General features: G+C 39.9%; 2 protein-coding genes across 2 annotated transcripts; both read left to right on the top strand.

Annotated features, from left to right (window-relative positions):
* Window positions 1–1,131: 1,131 nt before the first annotated feature.
* On the top strand, window positions 1,132–6,721 carry kifbp (kinesin family binding protein). Its single transcript, XM_058630372.1, has 13 exons — window positions 1,132–1,626; window positions 2,214–2,312; window positions 2,567–2,646; window positions 2,806–2,864; window positions 3,047–3,171; window positions 3,346–3,439; window positions 3,665–3,777; window positions 4,009–4,158; window positions 4,336–4,410; window positions 5,054–5,216; window positions 5,296–5,470; window positions 5,547–5,732; window positions 6,196–6,721. The coding sequence occupies exons 1-13, from the start codon at window positions 1,171–1,173 to the stop codon at window positions 6,353–6,355; spliced, it is 1,935 nt and encodes a 644-aa protein (XP_058486355.1). The 5' UTR covers window positions 1,132–1,170; the 3' UTR covers window positions 6,356–6,721.
* An 8,068-nt stretch (window positions 6,722–14,789) lies between these two features.
* Window positions 14,790–22,314, top strand: srgn (serglycin). The gene is made up of 4 exons (XM_058630381.1): window positions 14,790–15,032; window positions 17,650–17,791; window positions 21,272–21,468; window positions 21,563–22,314. The coding sequence occupies exons 1-4, from the start codon at window positions 14,978–14,980 to the stop codon at window positions 21,667–21,669; spliced, it is 501 nt and encodes a 166-aa protein (XP_058486364.1). The 5' UTR covers window positions 14,790–14,977; the 3' UTR covers window positions 21,670–22,314.
* Window positions 22,315–22,899: the final 585 nt, after the last annotated feature.

Raw genomic sequence — 22,899 nt, forward strand, 5'->3', positions numbered from 1 at the left:
AAATTGTGGAAAAGCTTGAATTTATGTTAATAATGCATTTTGCACGACATTAAACAGCAAGTATACTTGTCGATTATTAATTGGGAGGGTTGAGATCATTTGCTATTGGTTCCATGTTGCACAAAGTGACATTGTACTGCCTTTTTATTAACATAAAGCAGGTCAACTGGTGTTGTAGAAATAGTGATCTATGGATGTTTTCGCTGCTTCACCTGATGCGTTCTATCCATCAAACAAACTACTTGATGGATAGGACACTGGTGGTTTCAAAACCTTAGGTTATTAACATAACCCCGGTTCTCTGAGTAAAACGAGTGAGCTGTCTCACAATGGGATGCACGCCCCTGCTGCAGCCCTCAGATGCGGCCAAGCCCCGAGTCGAGTGCGCTAGCAGGCCCACAGGTGGCTCCAAACTGACTCGAATATGCCAAAGCAATCGCCTCCACCACCTAGTGGGACAGGCGCTGCTTTGTGACAGGTCTCCCCTTATGAAGATTAGCCCAGGAGACGAACAGCTGATCGCTCCACCTGAAACCCCTTGTCCTATACATGTAAGTGGGGACAGGACACAGCACCATAAGGTCAATAGGAGAACACAAACCCACCATCTTAGGCACAAAAGGCCGGGTTTGGCTTCAAGACCATCCTCACAAAGCCCGGGAAGAGCTGAGCGCATGACGGATGCACTGAAATTGCATGAATGTCTCTAACTCAAGTCAGAGCCAGTAACAACACTGCCTTGAGAGACACGTGTTTCAAGTCTATCCCATCCAGGGGCTCAAACGGCGGCCTTTAAGCCTCTCCAGAACCACAGCCAGATTAGAGTTCCCAACTGGTCGGGTGGCCCGACAAACCCGACCGGGCCCGCGGGTTCAGGCCGGGTATGGTCCGAAAAATTCTGCAAATAAGGCGGGTCGGGTCGGGCCCCAGGCTTCCTTTTTTTCCCCTCATAAAACACATTTCATGCAGTTTGTAAATTATATGTTGATTGATGTGATTCATCGATGTTGAGTAAATCTGTAACTAATACGCTGCATAAAATTTTTAGAAGGCCGTTTGTGTTGTGGATGACATTTTTTTTGCTGCAATGGCTGATTAACTCCAGCAGGTGGCAGTAGTGCAATTAGAACGACCCCGTTACAGCTGCACGAAAAAGAAGACAAGACCAACATGGCGTCGATCAACAGTGATGAGTGGAGAGCTATCTGCGACAAATTCACCAACGCCCAAAACCTCACCGAGGTAGAGTCACGAAATGACCCAGAAAACGAGCCGTTCCGCTCCAAATACAAGGCCAGGGAGCTCCTTAGGGAGATATACTCCTCGCTCAAGTGTTTTAATGCCGGCGAAGGTGATGAGGAGAGCAGGGAGGAGAGCACAGACCAGCGGCCGCCAGTGGAGCCGGTGGACGGGCAGAGAGAGGACGAGTGCGGTCAGGACGTCAGCGGTGACTCTGCGGCCGGGCTGCGGGCCGCTAAACTCGGGGCAGTGGAGTACTATTTGGGCGTCAACCATGTCGACACGGAGGAGCTGTCTGCCGGACAGGAACATCTGATGAACTGCATGAAGCTGCTGGAGAGATGCAGCGTCTCCTCCGAGAATGTGTCGCTGTTTATCCATGTCAGGGTAACGTTCACCAGGGTTAAATAACCATAATGCTTTTAAAAACATTAATAGTGGTTATGTTTACCAACAGCTGTAGCTATTTTCATGGTAAGCTGTTGATCAGATTGATTTTACAGTAGTGAGTATCCATCTCTTCCAGTAACTGACTATTTACATGTAATGGCCACTTTATTAGGTACACCCATGGATGGGTACACCTTGCTATCCATTTTTTTCACCAGAACTGCCTCATGTTTTAGTGGTATGGATTCAGCAAGATTCTGGAAAACTTCCCCAGAGAGTTTGGTCAACATTGACTTGATACAGTGATGAGAACCTTTCTATTCCACCACATCAAGTGATGTTCCATTGAGATCTGGTGACAGGTGATAATTACGTTAAAGCAGTTGAACCTGTATTCTTAATGAAGTGGCCCATAATGTAATATTAATGTCTCCAAGAGTCACGATAAAGCATATTCTATGTATGTTTGCAAACTGTAAAAATAAAGAATGAAAATAAAAGCATATGCCACTTTCCAAATCCAGATCTGTGGTTGGAGATCAGGTGATATTGATCACTTGTAATGACTGTGTGTGTGTTATCAGAACCAGCTGGGCATCTTGTGGGCGTCCCGGGACGAGACAGAGACAGCTCAGGGTTTCCTAGAAACAGCAGAAGCCATATACCAACGTTACATGAAGGAGGTAAAGTTGATTTCCTGACCGATTGTACATTCAATTACCAAAGATGAAAGCAAGCCAGCATGTCCGTTGTATTAAGTGTTTGTAGTGAAAGTTTTCCACCCTAACACTGGTGTTCAGAAGACAAATTGACAGTGACCACAGGCCAACAACAATCAAGGACTGAGGAGCCAACATGGCTGCATCTGAGATGTGGACTGACCACATGCTCTTTATCTTCATCTTAAACTGACGTGTTTGTTTTTTGTTTTTTCCAGGATGGGACTCCTCCCACTGATATGACAGAATACTTTACTACTGAGGAGAACCTGCTGACACATCAGGAAAGGAACAAAAGGTAACCTCTCACATGCCTACATGTTTCATATGTATACAGATCTTCTACCTGATTCTAATAATGTTCTTGTCACTATGTTTTGCTTCCACACATACTAATCTCCCCCCCCCCCCCCTTCCCTCTCTCACTTCCTTCCATCTTTTCTTTTGTACTTGTCAGGTTTGAGTTGGCTTACACACATACCATGTACTACCTTGCTCAAATCTACAAAAACCTTGGTAAGTCTGATCTGGTATATTAAGTCATTTTTGCAGTCAATGTAATGTAAAATGCACCTAATATTATAAAGCTGATACAACTTTTTAAACATTGAATATATCTTTTTTTTAATCCAATAAAATTAGTTATATTGAAATAATGCTTTAGTTTCTGATAATTACTTTTTTATTTCAACTTGAAGGTCAAAACGAACGTGCCGCCACCTATTGTCACAGTACACTGCAGAGACAGTTACAGTTGAATCAGTTCAGTCCGATGGAGTGGGCGCTGAATGCCGCTACACTATCACAGTATTATATCACTAAGGTAGGCCTAAGATTGAATTTATATACACTAAAAACAATGAAAACCTCAAAGATGATACATAGTTTTACTGAAAGTTGGAAAACCAATCAGTTTTCTTGTGGTTCAGTGTCACAGACTTGAATCAGCTGTGGTTGTGGCAATCATATTCAGTGAGGTGTGTCCTTTTTTTAAAAGGGCCAATTCATGTTGGGCAGACATTGCCTGTCAGCAGCTTCCGTCATATCCGGTTTGGCAGGAGACGTTCCTTCTGAGGCCGCAGCACAGGAAAGTAAGTGTCCGTCCAAATCGATTAAACAGAGCTGCAAACCACATCTTTTACAAAAGTATCTATCAGAATAAATCCAATTATTTCTCTATTGATACATTAGTTGTCTATAATCTGACCAGGTTTTAAGGCAAAGTTAAACATGCAATTTTCTTGCCACTGTATAAATGTAGTGATGTTTCCTCCCACTCTCTCCTGGCTTGCCTCAATGTCTTTTGTCTGACACAGGTGAGACAGAGAGTGAGCGTAGGGAAAAGCTCAGACAGCAGAGAGCGGAGATCGCAAGATGCTGGATCAAATACTGTCTCAACCTCCTGCAGGATGCAAAGAAAGTACTCGAGGTACTGCATGACAGAAGTTGTGTGTGCCTGCGGTGCTTTGTTTTTATCATTTGACTCATGACTTGTCATGTGACTTGCACTCCAGTCTTATGAACAACGATAGCCACTGTTTGCCTTGTTGTACATGTGCATCCATTGAGATCATATGTATATATCTGCACCCGAGCTCGGAAGTACATAATTGTTGTGTGTTTTGTCCTAAAATGTGTGTGAACCTGTGTTTTTAACTAGGACAACATCGGGGAGCTTGATACTGATCGTCAAGAAGAGCTGAAGAGAGCAAGAAGACGTGAGGAGGAGGAGGAAGAGAAGGGCAGGAAGAACGCTTTACTGTTTGGCTCTGAGGACACATTTGACTCCATCGCTAGTGTGGAAGAAAAGGTCTGTGCACTGTGTATTCATGCTGCTGTGAGAACTGTGCTGTGCTGTACATCATGTTGCAGTTGTTTTGACAGATATTGTCATTGCAATATGATTCATATTCATACCACTAGATGGCGCCCTTGTGTAAATAAATACAGACCCAAGTTATCTCAAAATGGTTGCTTTGTTTTCCAGGTGCAGTGTTTGTTTCCATTGGACTTCACTGAGGCCAGAGCTGTGTTTCTAGTGGGACAGAATAATGTCACACAGGTACACACACACACACACACAGATTACAGATTAGCAGTTATACCTTTAAATAGTGACCTTGAAAGAGGTAATTCATAGTGATAAAAGCACGGTTACGAGCAGAATCCTCCACAGAACCAGAGCCTCAGAAGTTGTGACTACATTAAGTCAACTTCATTGTGACACAGTTTTACCATAAAGCACATATTTCAAGACGATGGTAGTCATGCCAGATTTGACCCACATTTTTCACATAAATGACACAGAAACATAGATATGTGATAAAAAAGAAAGCTGAAATGCTTGATCTGGCTGGTTTGTTTGGCGACCCTTGTAAAGCGAGGCCATTGCCTCAAGTACAGATAAAAGGCTTATTTTACACCAGTTAAACACCGGTTTTCTGTGTCTGCCAATTAACCCTCATGAAATGTTACACACTGGTCCTTTAATAGACAGGAATATTCCTTTGTTCCCCTCACAGGTCGTTGCACGAGACACATTTTCTCTTTTCATCATGTTTTGTGATGATGTTTCCCTGGGCTTCATATTAAACATTTTCCACTATTTGTCTATGACTATATTTTTGACAACTGCTACTGACACTTTTAACTCTTAGATGTGCTTCCTGTCTGTAGTTAACCTTTAACTGTAATTTTCTCTTGAGGCCAAGGAGTACTTTGTGATGGACGGATATGTGACGGACCACATAGAGATCTTGCAGGATCACAGCACCCTCTTCAGGTCTCTAGCGTTCTTTGAAGAGGATCTGGAGCGACGCTGCAAGATGCACAAACGCAGAGTCGATATGCTAGAGCCGGTCTGCCAAGGTACCAGGCTCTTTCTGTGTTAACCTATGCTGTAATTAACACAACAAGTGAATTAAATCTGACACTTTCTTTTCTGCAGACTTGAACTCTCAGTACTACCTAATGATCCGTAGACAGATGATGTTTGAGCTGGCAGAGACGTACAGTGAAATGATGGACCTGAAACTAACGCTGGCAAACAGACAAGCAGATGCACAGTCACTCGATAGCCACACCATTAAGAAGTTCAACCACCTCTGCTCTGCCTCTGTGAAGTGAGTATATTTACTTTGTGTGTGGAGTTCCTGTCAGTGTGATTCTGTGTGTGAGCTGTAATCCTCTCCTTTTCAGGTACTTCCAGATGTTCCTAGACTCTCTACGCTCTCCAGAGGGGAAAATTCCGGAGCACCTGGAGGAGGAGGTGCTTCGACCAGCTCTGGTGGCTCGCTTCAGAGTGGGGCGACTACACAGCCGACTGATCAGCTCTTCACCCTCTGCTCAGCTCGAAAACCTCAACAACTCTGTAGAAAACTACAAGTATGAAAAATATTTATGTTTCCTACTTTCTGATATATGTCCAAAAACCTTCTGCGTAGCATATTGAATCTGTAGGATTACAGTGATAGGTATTAAGAGAGTATTAAATGCAAACAACTTCGCTAGTCCCTTTAGGTTCAATAAAGCAGCATGGTAAAGAAAATAAATCACATGAACAACACTCACAACCAGCAGCATTCACAACCAGACATGGTGCCAAGTAACTAAGAAAGGTGCCAGTAGTTAATGAAATTCAACACCTTAAAAAACAGCAAAAGAAGGCTGGATAGTCAGTGTGCTTTTAGACTTGAAACAAAGATAGATAGTATACTTGATGGACCAGAATGTAACTTGTTGAAATCAGCTAAAACATATTAAATAAGGATGTGCTCTTTTCTAAATAAATGCTGCCTGCTGCAATGTTGTTAATTTGTGTTGACCATGTTTTTGACTTGTTACGTAGATACGTGGTGGACTATTGTGAGGCTCACCCCGAGGCATCAGCCACCGTGGAGACAGAGCTGGAGCTGAGTAAGGAGATGGTCGGCCTTCTGCCTCTCAAAATCAACCGCCTCAAAGCAAGGATGGCCACCAACAACACGGACGACGACGCTGTTCACTGACGGACTTGTTGTCGTCCATTTGCGCCACCTTGTCATGGAAGGACACTCTCATGCCTCCTGTTTTGTATCATGGTGGCTTCATGTTGTTTTTCCAGTGAGCATGCTGCCTTTACAAGACCACACGAAAAGAAATCACTCACTATGTCTTCGTGCTTGCCATTGTATAGTAAAATGTGGCCAATTTACCTTTAACAATACTCAGATAGTGGTACAGATCCTCTTTGATCAGGTAGCTTCGGTTGTAGCTGATCCTCTTTATTTTCTTTCTGCCTTTCAGAAGTTGCACTGTCATCCTGTTAAATGTACAGCAGATACTGTATGTAATGATATTAAACCAATGGAGTAATATACACTTGTGTCAGAGGACTAATGTGTGTTGTTTTTTTTGTTTTTTTCAATTGCAGTGAGAAACTTTGCTCTGGAAATGGTCCTCAGTCTTTTATCTTTAACAGAAGTGGATTTAATGACTGAGTCTGTGAGTAAAAGTCTAAATATAACTCGGTTTGGTCCCAAGATGAGTTGAAGTGCTTGTCTTTCCAGGCTATTAAACTGCTTAATGCATAAAAAAACACGATGAAATTGTGTCCATTAAAACTAAATCGTTGTCTGAAAAGGACTGCGATGATGTGGTAAGGCCTAGAAGCTGCAGATTATCTACATCTTTCTCCATTCTTCATTTGTCCTAAATGCTTAAATATTTTAACACTGTTGTGTATAATTACCACATTGCACATGGGTTCATGTACACATCAGTGTTACACATGACAAAAATAAAGTAAAAACATTTGTGAATGTCCATGTGAGGTATTTGAGCTCACATTTTTTGGAGTTTTAGAAATTAGAAACTTTTTTTTGATACAGTTTTATATTTTCATTACAGGAAGTGTTTACGATAGAGAACAGATGTGTGGGGCTGATGCAGTTTCCTACTAAGAATGAGGTCATGTCACTGAAGCTCGCTCTGTTTCCTCTCTGACGCTTAAAACTGCTGCAGGTCCACTTTTCTGATCTGTTCAGTTCGTCACAGCCATCCCAGCTTCTTCTACAACTTCAAAAACCCACATCATTTTGTGATAATCTTTTCATGGACATACAGATCACAGAAATGGCAAACACGTAGCAATGAAGCTGACCTCAGTTCAGCGTTACTCCCATGACCTGCTGAGTCTGATTGTGGCAGATAGATTCTGTGACTGTCATCAACACTGCTCGGTTTAACCTTCCTGCTCACCGAAGTTACATAGTGCAAGGGCAGAGGTTCAGGTGTAGCGTGGGATTGAAAAAGAGACTCCATTCTCTAAGTGACCAATCAAAATAGTTGTAGTTTATTTTATTTGATCGCTGTTACATTTCATATTACCATGTTTTTATTTTAACTAGTAGAATAATGTAATGTAAAGCACTTTCTAATTCTGTTTTGAAAGGTAGGTGCCACATAACTTACTATTACTATTTTGAGGTGGTAACCAAGTTACTCAGTGTAAATCTTTTTCTTATTCATTCTCTTTTTTTACGGCTTTATCCTTCACATCAGGGTCACATGGGCCAGGAGCCAATCCCTGCTGACATAGGCTGAAAGGTGAGGTACACCTTCATAAATACAAAGCCGAAACAACCATTCACTCTCACATTCACACGTACGATAATTTAGAGCGTCCAATTAACCTCTGCATGCGTTTGGACAGTGGGAGGAAAATGGAGAATCCAGAGGAAAAACACTCTGCACAGGAAGGCCCTCAGTTCCACTGGGATCCAAACTGTGAGGTAACAATGCTAGCCACTGCACCAACATCTGCCCAGCTTGTTCTTGGTTTGCTAGGCAGCCCTTTTAGAGAGGTCACCAGGCAAAATACCAGGTGTAAATATTCATATTAATGATGGCTGAGTTCCGTTTCACTGTTTCGCTCTCCTTACTTACATGAACTGGACAGAGCCATTGTTAATGGGATTTAGTAAATAAGAAAGATAAATAAATAAATAAGAAATGGCTTCTGTGCGAATGGCTCATTATATAGTTCATTGTAAAAGAGTGTTTGTGGCCTGTGCAAAGGAAACAATTTCAGTGCAAGAAAAACCTGTAATTCCTGCTTTAATTTGTGCCCTCAGTCTCAGTAACCTTTCTGCTGCTTGTCAAAACGTGCTCGGGACTGATACACTACAAACTAATATGCCCAGGTTTACTGAGACAGCTTACTGGAAAACAAACCCACACACAGAATAGAAATAGACATGAAGATTCACAGTCATTTTATGGCTCTTCATATTTTACATCTGTGTGTGTCAACTTATCTCAACTTAAAACTGCCATTAGTTTTTTTTCCTATTGCACTTATATACAAATATAATAATGTACAGGACATACAAAATCTTTCTAAACATACAGTATATATTTAATCAAATATTTATATCAAATTTTATTCCTATAGCTCGACATACATTATAAAATGTAAAATGAAAATGGGGGACGCAGGAGAGGGAGCAGATGTGTTATGTTCAGTCAGGGTAGTTCTGAGTTGGTTGTGATATTTTTATAGTACTATAATGTAATTTATATAAGTAGTAGCATGGATTGTTGCCAAAAAAATATACTGATATCAGTATAGTCACAGCATAATAATGATTACTACTGTTGTTATAATAATAAGAGCATCAGGTCTTGAACTGGATCCTGCAGCCCTAGCTAAGTGGGTTTAAAAAATTCCAGGAATAGATTTTCTGCATAATTTTGGTTGAACTTTGAGAATAAGTCACATTTTACCCTTATTATGATAAAATAAATATACCTGTATCAAATTGTGCAGACACGTATGTCTCTTTAAAATCTAAAAAAGCTGCGATGCACTGATAAGAAGGGCCTCCTGCAGTCAGCACCATTGTGGGAGATGAGGGTAGACCTGGGAAGGAAACTGCACTTTCCCCAGGTTGTTCAAACTTTCCTGAGGCCTGACACGGTCATGTGGTCGGAAGAGGCCAAGAAGAAAGCCTCATTGAAGCCTCAGAGAGGAAAGCCACCAAGTATCAGGACCTGGTCCAACTGATGTGGAGACAAAGCATGGCGGGCCTGGCTATTCCCAGTTGAGGTCGGATGCAGGGGCTTCCCGACACAGTCTGTGTGGAACACGCTCACAGCTTTGCGAATAACAGGGAGGGAGAGGAAGGCTGGGTGAGGCAGCTGAGAGAACCTCTTGTTGGCTTTGGAATAAGAGGGAGGAGTTAAGCTGGGGACCAGGACAAGATGGGCACTGACTGGCCATCACTGCCGACCCGCCAACTTGAGGGCGTTGAGGTTCGGGGTCGAAACGCCTGATGAACGTTGGATACCACTTTATGACATCTCCTGGTTTAAAGCTACAGTTACCTCTTAGGTTACAGCTACAGCTACCTTTGTGTCTAGACTCTAAAACCTAAAAAATGTCAAGAAGGTCCATTCGCTTTTTTAATTTATGTTCTCTGTTTTTCTCTCAATAATGTGTCTTAAAATATTTATCAATCTTTAATCTATACATGCTTTAATAACAATAAAGGGATATAATAGCACATGAAAAAAGAGATATTACAGATGCCATTCTAATCACATTAATGGTGATTTGGTTTGATTTTGGTACCGAGGCTAAATTAATGTTATTATCAGCACCTGTGTGCTAATTTGTGTTAAAATGGCTGTGATGGAAACATAACCAACGCATCGTGTTTCTGTTTAAACTCAAAATACAAATGTCACATATTTCCAGTACTTTGTACATTATTTTTAATTGGCCTGGCCGCTTTTGGAGAAGGCGTTTGACATTACGGGCTTCATAATTACCTGTAACTACCTCTTCTCATATTAGTAAAATACAAGATAAGTTGGTGCAGATGCTGGGTCTCTATGTTTGTGAGATGAACAAACTACCTAGCTTGCACAACTGATCTTACACTCATAATTCTCCAAACAAAAACTGCTGACAGTAGATTATTGTGGTTAGGAGTCACTGCGCTCCACTGTCTCTACGACAAGTCTACTTAACTTTGTTATTTATATTTCAAGCAATTTAATTTCCTAAATGAATTGTGTACTTTTACTCCAATACATTTCCTCTTTGTTACTACCAAATAAAATCAGAAGAAGAAGACTTGATAATGGCCTGTATTTATAGAGCACTTTTCTAGCTGCTTTACACCACAGTTTTGCCATTCACCCATTCACTCACATTCATTCTGTACAGCACATTTTTTTATCATACTCATTCAGACACTGCCAACACAGCCGCCAGACGCAACGTGGGGTTACATGTCTTGCCCAAGGACAGGAATCAAACCCACACCTTCCAGTTGAAAGACAAGTCACTCTACCTCTGAGCAACCATTGTTCAAATTCTAACCCTTTACTTTTACTTCTAAAATACATTTTATATCAGAAAAATACTTTTAATACTTACTAGTACATGTACAATAAATGTCATATACTTTAAAACTTTTACTCTCGTAAAAATGTGTCTTATACAGCTTCTACTAAAGTCATTTTCTGGTAATATACTATATAATATATTTAAAGACTGGTCCAGACTTAGGTTATTCTATTGTTTTTTTTTTGCATACATGTTAGTGTTTGTGTGTTTATTGTGTTTCTTTCTATGTGAAAAAGTGCTCTGTCTCTCTCTCTCACTACTGCCATAAAGTCTGGTTTCTCACACAATAGACAGCAATCCCACGTAATCCCACAGGCATGAGAATGGACACCAACCTGACAGAAAAAAATGACCTTTTTTTACAGATGGAGAAGCATTTGGGCTGCTGGGATTGATTAAATAACACATACATAAACATATATCTCTTGCGGGCGGTTACCTTTTTTTGAAATCATCTGGTGTTACTGAGCTGGCCGTAAAAATAGCCAGGAAAGCTGTTTTATGCACTTGTTTGCCCTTGTCACAATTTACAGTGTGAGCTGGGTTGCCATTGTCATCTTAAATTGTAATTTTTGCCGTTTAAATTGTGTCTAAATTTAAAGCTTGTTAAATTTGTCTTTAAACACTTTAAATGTTTTGCTTTAATTGTACTGTGGAGGAGACCAGTGAAGTAACGACCGGTAAAATACCATGTGTGCAGTGATGTATGTGCGTCAATATACAGTATGTACCATAAATATGTCACTTGCTGTGTGTTAGTGTACTTGTATTTATAACTCTGTGAGTTCCAAAATGTCCTATGTGAGGACATTTGGACCTTGTGGGGACATTTTGTCTGGGCCCCACCACTTTAAAGTGCTTTTTCAGGGTTAAGACCTGGTTTAAGGGTTAGAATTGGGTTCAGGTTAGGGTTAGGCCCTTAGTTGTGACAGTCAAGGTTAGGGTAAGGGGCTTGAGACTGCATTATGTCTATGAGTTGTCCTCACTACGATATAAAGACAAGTTTGTGCATGTGGAGGCGGGGTTGGGCTGACTAATGTGTCATTTCCTGAAGAATGATGAGGATGATGATAGGAACTGATGTTACCACTTCCTCAGAATTATTATGATATGATGTGTCAACTCTCTCTCTCTCTCCATATATACATATATATATATATTTTCCGATTATATTTTACATATAATCTGAATGTAAAATGTAAAAGACATGAAAATGTTGACGATCAGAGAGAGACAGACGGTGGGGGTAACACAGTATTCAGCCTACAGAGTACATGAACCAGAACATAACATAACAATATTTGACACAGTGCTGCCAGTAACACACACACACACACAAACTGGTTTCCATGACTTCAGAGGACATTACATTTGACTAACATTCATTTCCTGGAGACTTACTCTAACATTAACCCTAATTACTACTGGCCTAAACCTAACCATGACCCTAACCCTGACCTCTGCCTAACTTTAAAACATGTCTTTACCTTAAAATGCACTAATTTACATTATGGGGACTTGATTTTTGTCCCCCTTAAGGAAGAAGTCCCCTTAATGTGACTGTGTAAACCGATTTAGGTCCCAACAACATCACACACACACACACACACAACACATGTCAACAACATCGTTGTGTATATATATACTGTATATATATATATATATATATGTATATAAAAATGGGTGAGGTCATCTGGGTTCTGAACAGCCACTACTCGCTATTGTGTAAATAATGTGGATGATTGTTTGTTTCTGTATAGGCTGATGACCTGTCCAGGATTTACCTAGCGTCCTGCCTGCCCACACCGATGATCCCTGAGGCCCTCAAAGGAAAAGCAGTGTATGTGATGATACATGGTACAACATCTACACTGGATGATAACAGTGGTGAATACTCTCTTTCCTCATCCAAAATTGAAATTCTTCCTCACATAAAGAAGACTTCAGAGCCAGCACCTTGGCTCAGATTTAAGGTGCTGACAGTGAGGACAGAGTCAGGGAAGAAGACCATTGATGCTATCTGCCTGACAGACTTCCCCCTTTCTTCAGATATCCAGCCCGTCATTTAAACTTCCCTACAATCACGTGCACATGCATAAGACCACATCATCGAAATTGTTGCGACATGTGTTGCATTTATTTATTTTTAATTCGTCTTCCTCATCAGCAGCAGCAGCAGCATCCAAACTAATAGCTCAAATGTTTCATTATCATAGCAGTTGATCTTAATAATCTGCTTTAGCTGCCCGAGGCGTCAAGACGTACAGCACATGTCGACACTTGAAACGTCTCAGCCTGTGTTTACCAGCAGTCTTACATTACACTACAGAAACACACACACATACACGCATGCTTGGGCAGCATTTGTAGTGAGGACACTCACTCAGACATAATTACCCTAATCTTATCTATCACAACTAAATGCCTGACCCTAATCCCAACGTAAAACCAAATTCTAACCCCTAAAAACAAGTCTCGAGATCTGATCACCTCCATCGTCAGCACATCGTGGCTGATGAGTTTGAGGTGATGCCTTCAGGTCGCCGGTACCATGCAACCCGGTGTTATACTTTTGAAATGATTTTATTCCTTCTGCGATCAGGCTGCTGAACTCAGATACATTAAAAATAACACTTTTAATCCTAAACATTATCATTTAATGAACCATGACTTCATTGTCTGTCAATCCGTTGGTGTTGACTGTTATTAAATTGCTCAGGTCGGCTGAATGTAACGCAGATGTGCTGAGCTGCAAATGAATTGTCCTTTGGGGATCAATAAAGTTGTCTGAATCTGAATTAACCATCAAAAAGCCATTTTAAGCAGTAACAGAATGTGAGACCCATTTTCCAGTTTCCATTCACCAAGTTTTTTGCTCCTCATAAAGAAACCCATACAAGAACACACACACACACACACACACACACACACACACACACAGATGTACACATCCGGTAATCTTAAGTGCCCTCGTGAGTCACATGACGCACACTAAAGTAACCTCTAGAGTGTCATTTACATGTGACCCCAAAAATATTATATAAATTAGTGTCTTTCTAGGTGAGAAAAGTGATGCAGTGTCCTTAAAGTTGTTATGAAGTTCCATACTGCCCCTACATGGCAGTGTCCCAAAGAGTGTCCTTAGAGCAGAGGTGGGCCACATGTGCCCCCCTGATCAATTTCACATGGCCCGCCACTTAATGTCAAGTTATAAGGGAGCTATTTCTGTATTTCTGTTTTTTTTGAGTGAATTTCACATCATAAATACATTTTTATTGTATGTAGTAAGTATATATGGTTCCATATCAACGCAGACACTTTTATTTTGAAGATGTCTATATATTTTTCATCACCAACATTTTTATTTCGATATCATGATGGAATTTGATATAATTAATTAATAATAACAGAAAAAACAAATATGTATGGTCTGTATTTATGCTTGATGAGCTGCTGTACACTACAGTTTTGTCATTCACCCATTCACACACTGCAACATGGGCTTAAGTGTCTTGCTCAAGGACACATATAGACTAGCAGAGCCAGGAATTGAACGCACCACCTTCCCGCTGAAAGACAGCTCACCCTACCACTGAGCTACCATGGCTCAATCCTAACTGCTCACTCAAAAAAAATACTTTTAATTTTAAATTAAGTACATTTTATATCAGAAAATTACTTTTGATACATAAGTACAGTAAATGTCATATAATGTCAAGTAATATTATTTTAGAAAAGGGACATTTTCTGGTAAGTTACTTGTGCTTTTAGGTACTTTCTACCACACTGCCATTCTGTATCACAGTATTTGGATCGTATCACCTCCACCTCTTCCTCGGCCGTTATCACCACAAAGACTGTTTGAATCCTCTGGTATTTCCTCAGCTCCAGTGTGCAGTGTTACGCAAACATGAAATGTGATATTGTGTGTGGTGGCTAATGCAAAAGTTTCCAGCGAGAATGTTGACGTGAGAGTTTGTCGGTGTTCAGCAGCAGCAGCAGCAGTAGAAGAAGAAGAAGAAGAAGAAGAAGTGTGCTCTGCTGCAGGAAACAATGACGCACTCAGTCAGAGGGGCTGAGCTCCTTCAGCACTTTGACTTAAAGACACTTCACACGTTACTCTGTTACACACTCTTCAGCGCGCGCGCACTCTCTCACGCCACACACACTTACAGCGAGATAGAGAAAGAGACTTCATCTTTGTTAATATTCTTGAACAAAGACTCGTCGGAGGATGAAACTGCTCCTGCTCCTTGTTATCTCCTGCCTCGCCTTACATAACGGGAAAGGTATGTGTGCACTTTGTTGTGTTGAGCGTCTTCTGTGTAACTTTGACACAGTGTCTGTTGTTGGGAAAGAATTAAGAAATAGTGACAAACTCACTCAGTGAGATCCTTAAAGAAATCACATCGGGGTGTTTGTGTTTTTGACTGACAAGTCCAAAATACGGGCTTGTGTTCCTCTCCACTGACATTTGACTCTATGTCAGCACAAGATGGTGATTACCGACACTTGTGTGACTCATTTTGTGGACGTCAGGTTTCTCTGTCCTCGGGCTGATGATGATGATGATGATGGGACATCAACATCCTCCCCACCTGTGGCAGCCTGCACTAAGTCTTGAAGAATAATTACACATAATAATTATTATAACACTTATACCGATTAGATTCTGTTGTAATGGAAGATGGAGGGGGAGGCGGGGAACTTTCTGTCTGTCTGTTTGGTTCTTTTTTTTCTTTTTCTTTTTTACTACAGGAGAGATCAACAGTGTTTCAGTTTCCGAGTTAAGTTTCGATGTGGGTTTTTTTGTCCTTGTACATGAAAGAGATTTTTTTTCCAACTTTCACCATGACACAAAGTACAACAGTGTCGTCATGCTTGTTATTAATAGAGAAACGAATCTTTGTGGGGAAACTCCACAATAAAATTAAACACCACTGTCATAAATTCGAATTGTATCCACTGACTTTTAGTGTCAAGGTGATAGCATTTTTTCTTTATGGTAGAATTATGAAAAAAAAGCATTACTTCATAATGTGACAACTTGATTGAATTGATTTATATAAATCAACAACATTAAGCGATTATGAAAACACTAACTGAACTGAAAATGTTTAATGGAAAGGTGAACATGCGGCTGAAACAAAACCAAATTAATGATCACGGACTGTGTTATTGATATTTTTATCCTGTATAGGTGTTGATTTAATGATGTATTTCTGATCATTGTTACAGTAGGAAAGGAACATTTAGCCACAAATCTTATATCATTTTAACTTGTTACAAAGTTGTTGTTTTTTTATAAACAAATAAATATACAAAAACAACAACAATGTATTTTCATAGTATACTATAAGGTTGAATCACTCACATTTTCTCAATAGTTATTCCACAGTTGGACCTTCCTTTCAAACAACCTTAACTTAAATCTGGTGTCAAATAATACATGTACTGTACCCTGACACTGAGAGCGACAGAAGTCTACAAGCAAAGGACTCTGAAATCAAAGTCACTCACTCAACCAAATAATCATTTAAACTTAAATGGCCCTTTTGGGAGAATTTAGTTCGGGGCCTAAGTGCTGCCTGCATTGAGCTACGTCGTTTTAAAAGACAACAGAGCAGGGATATAATGGTTATTAGCAAAATCAGAGAGCATAATAAATACAGAATGAGAGAACCACAAAGTGTATTTCCTATGCACTAAAACAAACAGCAAATAAATGTACACACAGACATAATATTGCCATCTTTTTTTTTGGCTTTTTTAGACAGAATGAAGCATATTAAAGCTGCAGTAGGCAGGTGTTGATTGTTGAGTTTCACAGTCAATGAGCAGTGACAGACGCACTTGTTCGCCACCTCCGATACTTAAATCCATCCAGAATTTACATGAGTTTATTGCGTTTATTGTCCGACTCTCTTTTAGACTCTTTTTCCTTTTAGCTCTTTGTTTGTGCAGAGTAGGTGTAGTGGAGCGGCCAATCGGAGCGGCCGCTCTCTCTGAACTGGTCAAATCTCCCGTGACTTGACAGATGTAGGTGAAACAGAGTCCGGAGGAGGTGAAGATGTGTTGTTCCATCACAGGAAAAAAGCCCTGCCTACTTTACTTTTAATAGTTTATAGCACACAGTGACTTTTGTAACCTAAATTATAAAATGCATCATTGGTTCGTTAAAGATTTTCCAAGCGGCAATAATTTAAAAAAGAGTTTTAGATTGTGTTAAGTTTGATCAACGTCATGTTGATACTGTTGTGGCTGCTTTGACTTTGTCAAGCCTTAAAGCCATGAAGAAAAACTGATATTTGAATATTAGTTATAAATGACTGCCTGAACTCTTTACAACAACATTAAACGTAGTTACCAGTTTCATTGATGTGGCTCATCAGGTTAATCTATTACAGATTTTCCCAAAACCTAGCGCAGACCATTTTAAATTCTAAAAATAATCTTTGACCCATGCACCAAAACTTTTAATTGCATCATATTTATCACAAACAAGCATCTAAATCATCATGATTGACTTTAATTAAAAAACATTGGTGACTGGCTGGAAAAAGCTGACAAAATATCCTATATATCAGTCTATAAGCTTTGTTTATTTCATATCTACTTGTTGCCTGTACTCAAGGCTCTGCTTCCTCCTCACTTCCTGCTCTTACAGAAGAAACCGCTCTGAATCACACAAGGCCAAGTGTTTCATTATTCTGTTGCAGAATACTGCAATGTTGTAATCCTCTGTAACACCCTGGACATGGAACGAGTACAGCCCCAAAACAAATTTCACACTGAACTAATCCAGATGAGCAACCAGATGTTGCCCAAGAAAACTGTTCACAACTGAAGTGACTTTTTGCTTAAATTTAAAAAAAGTAAAAACCTTTCTCTGTCTTTTTTCTCTAGGAGTGCCAACGAAAGCCTCGTACCAGTTTGTGAGATGTAACCCCAATGGCGACCAGGCCAACTGTGTTACTTACCAAAGTCCAGAGATGCCATGGAGTCAAGAGCTGCCAGCCAAGCTGCCGGCATCGACTGCACAGTATCTGTTAGTATTCATGTGTTGTGAGCATCTCTAAAGAGGTTGTGCCGCTTGGGATGGGGATGGTTTATTTGCTCTGTGAATTGCTCAGAGTGAGATGAGAGCGTCCTGGTAGCAGAGAGTTCACTCTGATGTCTGGAAAAACAAAAGAGCGCCTGTGTGACAGCAGCTACGCCGCTACTGCCGTCAGATAAGTGCAGACTTTAAATATAGACATGCAGATTTGGAATCTCTGAGTTTTGGCTGACACAAATCAAGCGACGCAGCATCTCTCCCCGGGGTTTGTGTCTGTGTTTTTGTGTTTTTTTTAAGAGAGAGTATGTAAGTGTGAGGTAGGTGGCCAAGAAAAGCCAAAATAGACGACAGCATGGAGGGAAAGAGACAGATGGAGGGGACGACAGAGAGAGAGGACAGGGAGGTTAGAGCTGGAATCAAAAAGACGTGAGGAGTCTGTGGTGTTTTTTGCATTGGAGTATATAAAAATGAAAGCAGTGGATGTTGATCTGTGGCCATTTTCGCTTCACTTCCCAGTAGTTTGAGTTGGAGTCAGTCGTTTTGAATTGACTCTGAAAAATCCCTCTGTGAGAAAATCCCTGTCTCGATTTAAAGTGATGATTGTTCTGTATGTAGATTATTTCCAGCATTACTCAACCTCTCTGTGTGTTATAAGAGTTTAATACAAGGAAGTATGGCGGGAAAACTGGGAAAATAGAGGCGTCATATGTAATAATAATACTTTGGGGCATTCATATCAACATATTCACTGACATGCATTTCCTATTATTGTCAGTGTGTGTGTGTGTGCATCTGTGCATTTAAGATAACGGGACTGGTTCACTGTTAAAGTGCTTTCTGGAAGCTCAGTGCACTGGAAACTTGAGTAAAGAGGGAGAGAGATAATTCATCTCAGATTATTATGTCGAGAACAGTGAACTTTCAAATGTTCTCATTGTATGACACACTGGTTATGTTTCGGCCACTTTTTTTTTGTTGAACTTATTGTCCTTTGGGTTAGGGTTAGGGTTAGGTTAGGGTTCCCAAAAACTTTAAAGTACTTTAATAAAAAAAAAATCCCAATATAAATCGTGATGAGAGCAAATTTGTCCACAATGTAGTCAGAACTAATATCATTTTGAATTGGTAAACAAATCATTTTAAATGAAATATTCGTTAAATTAATTACAGCTTAATTTAATGTATTTTTATTTATTACATATACACTTAAACTTGAACTAAAAGGTTGTGAAAATTCTGCAAGTTTTGGTTTCTTTCAAAAAATGTAGCTTTTGGGTAATTTGTCACCTCACTAACAGCAGTTCTACTGCTGTTATGTTCAGGCTTATGCTGTCCTGGAGAAGTTTATTCATTTTTAAAGATTCATTTGCAGATTTTTACAATGACTTTCTCAGAAACAAGCAGCTTTGAGCATTAAAGCAAGTTGCTGAGCCACATAAACCTATGTCAGTTATGGCAGCCTTTGCTCCACTGTTGTTGAATTCTACTAAATCGTTTTTTTTTTGTCTGTCCTTGACCATATAAAGCTTAACCCACTCAGAAACTGCATTATGCACCACATATGCACCACATTTAGCCTCAGTTGTGAACAGTTTCCGTTTGCCTGTGATCAAACGTAACCATTAACGTCATCTATCTCTTCTTCAGTAGGAGGCAAGAATAGTGAAGGGATTCAAATTTGTGTTATGTTTTAACTGTTTGAACCGTGAGATTTTTTTAGACCATCTTTTGTTTTAGACTGTTAGTCCAGATTGTTTAATTTACTCACTTACTCATCTTCTACCACTTCATCCTCCACCTAGAGACAACTCTCACACTCACGGTCAATCTCGAGCATCCAATTTGCCTAATCCCCTAAATCTGCATGTTTTTTGGACTGTGGGAGGAAACCAGAGAACCCGGAGAAAACCCACTCACACACACACACACAGGGAATTGTTTAATTTAGTTTATAAAATTGAATACATTCAAGTATATGTTTTTAATGAGTGGCTGCTTATATGGTGTGTGTTTCACATTCTTGGTCTAAACCTTCAGCTTCCTCTTTGCAAGTTCCTCTTAAGTCGCATATCAGATAATGACCTCGTTTTTCTCAGAAAAATTGTAGAACGCAAAACCAAAGCTCCCCAATCAGATTGTGCGCACTCAATGAAATCACTGATTCACTGGAACGGGTTAATCTTATATCTATCTATCTGTCTATATATGTACATATAGAGATATTTGCCCTGATGTGAAGCCTCAATAAACAATTAACACGGGTGTTAATGGCAGAAAGTTGATGTGTGAGGATGTTGGGTGGCGTAGTGGAACAGGGGAGCTGTGAAAATGAAGATAATTCTCATATCTGGCCTCATACATCGCCTTGAGCTTGGTTTAACACCACGGCAGCAGCAGCAGCCCCAGCTTTTACAGCTCTCCTCCAACAGGAAGCCAGAGGGAAGTGTTGAGCGGAAGAGGGCTGTGACGCCTGGTGGTCTGCTGCTTCTGGTCTATTGTTCTGTGGTGAACTATGTGCCACACTAGTGTGATGATGTATGAGAAATTCCACATTACATGGTAACTTGTAATTAAAACTTAATTTATTTATTCCAGCAACCCGTGATAGATTAAAAAAAAAGCTGAATAATATTATTGTCTGGTTGAGCCAATGCTAAAATAAATACAGTAGCTGATCAGGAGGAGGAGAGAATGAGGTGTTGTTGTTGTTGTTGTTGAAATTACACTAAAATAAATCCTAGATGTCATTGATTAGTAACTGATTGGCAAAAGTGCAGTGCAGAACTTTTAAACATTATGTATATACAAATATGTGTTGCATTCCAGTCATTGTCAGTTGAGATTACGCAATGCTCCCCACGACACTCTCAGTGTTCAGATCTCGTGTCACCGCACTGCACACAGGAAGGGATTTGTTTTATGTCAAAACACATGAAGGCAACGGTACATTTTGTTGTTACTAAAGCAGGGCAGCTGCAAACAGATCGGAGTAGGACTGAAAAGACAAAGATTATTATTATTATTACTCATAAAACCACAGTGGTCCACCAGTTTAAGGAGATAAAGGCTTCTGCCCACCCCTGACAGCTGGTGTTTACACACAAATGCTCCCTCGGTCAGGTCTGATATATTGTTTGACACGGACAATTTTCAGATGAAGGATGCAGGTGCTGATTTCAGCTTCTTAATTGTAAATGTATTATGGTTACTTTGCTTCTCTATGACAGTAAACAAAATATCTTTAATTATTGTACAAAACAAGACACAAACATTTTATGCACCAAACAACTAAATAATAAACTAAAAAATTGACAATGAAAATAATCCAGAGTTGCAGATTTACGGACATGCAAATACATTAGATTTACATGAGGTTGTTCTGTAGGAACCGTAAAGGATGTGGTGGCTCACAGGCATGTCAAAGTGACAAACTGTCAAACTCATAAAATCTTTGTCTCATTCTGTTTCCAGAGAGGCAGAAACTGTGAAGGATGAACAGGCACCAGAGAACAAGGAGGACGAGATGGGAGTGGAGGAGGAAAGTTCTGGATATTATGAAGGCTCTGCATTTGAAGGTCCATTATACAGAGATCAGGGTTTCGTGGCAACTGAAAGCGACCCAGGCTCTGGGGAGTCATGGACAGAGACAGACATGGATCTAAACAAAGGTTGGTTTAGTTTCCCCTCTTACTCTGTTAAGACCAGGTCCCTCTTTTCTGTGCCCCCATGTTGTCTGACGTGTCTGTGTTCTTCTGTTTGCAGGTGTGCATACAACGGACCTAAGGTGGTTGCTTCGCCGCAGATCCATGGCCGGTAAGGAAAAACCAGAAGAGCAGGAACTGAGAGAAGACAACCTTCTGCAGCTGTAGGCCCCAACTCCGGATCACTCACACACACACACACACACAAGGAGAGCATCCATTTTATTTCAATCTTGTCTATTCAATTAGCAAAAGCAAGGATTGCATCACCACCTGGTGGTGGGAAAACTTGGCTGGGCAGAGACTCTTCAAGGCTAAATGTAATTCTGTATTCTCAGCGCTACAATGGTTAACAATATATAAAGCATCTGCCAAAAGTAAAATAATGGTTGACATAAATGAGACATACTGTGTCCCATATAGTTCAAGTGGACAGTGGCCTGTGGCTTTCTTTGTAAATTGGAATATGTTTTTTTTAATATAAAATTTTAAATATTAATTTTAAATGATTGTAATACCAGTGCAATAAGATGACACCTTTATCAATGCATCGCTTAATCTATGCAGATGTGATTCACACACTTGTTTATATATTATCTGATCTCTTTTGGCTCAAATATTGTGACACTTAACATTAGGGGAGTTTTGCAGACCTGTCTCGGGAACTTCCTGGTCTGCAAAAGTTCAACAGGAGGTGTCTTGTAAAAACCCAAACCCCTCAGGATTAACCACTGTGAGCTGGAACATATGCAAGAAATATCTATCGTGTTGTATGGTTTGTAAGACTTCTTTTAATAAAGATTTACAACAGTATTCATACTGACTTTTCTGTTGTCAATTGTATAAACTGTCAATGATATTTTCAGTCATCTGGGCTGGGTTGTTGTGTCTGAAAGACTTTGAGTTATTTTTTCTTTTTCTGGAACTAAAGGTTTGGGAAGGAAAGATAGAAAGTGTTTTCTAATATATCTAATAATGTAATGCAGTGTTTATTCAACATTAAATAAATAAATATATAAATGAGCATGTGTTTTTCTAGAACAACAGAAGCAGAACAAAGACAACAAAACAAAATAAACTGCACTCTTATCTTGAGCAGCAACACAGACTGGCCCATGTTTCCACAAGAGAGCAGTGATGAGCGTCAGGCCTTTTAAAATGGTCTGGATGTATGATCACGCTGTTGGTATTGTGAGTTGACCAAGATTCTCTGAATTACCATGAGTAGATCTTTTTATTTAGAGGCAAACAACAAATTCACTCCTTCTTGTCTGTTGACCTTGATTTCTTTTATAGTTTACATTGGTTTATCCCAGAATATTCATAATGTCTTTGGCTTAACATTATAGTTTTGCATGTTGCCCAATAGATATTGTTATTATTATTATAAGTAGTAGT

This window comes from Solea solea, chromosome 5 (assembly GCF_958295425.1).
Source record: "Solea solea chromosome 5, fSolSol10.1, whole genome shotgun sequence".
NCBI lineage: Eukaryota > Metazoa > Chordata > Actinopteri > Pleuronectiformes > Soleidae > Solea > Solea solea.

Excerpts from the sequence above, each read along its gene's own strand:
- kifbp (XM_058630372.1), top strand. The coding sequence starts at position 1,171 with ATGGCGTCGATCAACAGTGATGAGTGGAGAGCTATCTGCGACAAATTC. Across the intron at positions 2,313-2,566 it reads ACCAACGTTACATGAAGGAG|GATGGGACTCCTCCCACTGA; the intron begins GTAAAGTTGATT and ends TGTTTTTTCCAG. Across the intron at positions 5,471-5,546 it reads CTCTGCTCTGCCTCTGTGAA|GTACTTCCAGATGTTCCTAG; the intron begins GTGAGTATATTT and ends TCTCCTTTTCAG.
- srgn (XM_058630381.1), top strand. The coding sequence starts at position 14,978 with ATGAAACTGCTCCTGCTCCTTGTTATCTCCTGCCTCGCCTTACATAAC. Across the intron at positions 15,033-17,649 it reads CGCCTTACATAACGGGAAAG|GAGTGCCAACGAAAGCCTCG; the intron begins GTATGTGTGCAC and ends TTTTTTCTCTAG. Across the intron at positions 21,469-21,562 it reads AGACATGGATCTAAACAAAG|GTGTGCATACAACGGACCTA; the intron begins GTTGGTTTAGTT and ends TTCTGTTTGCAG.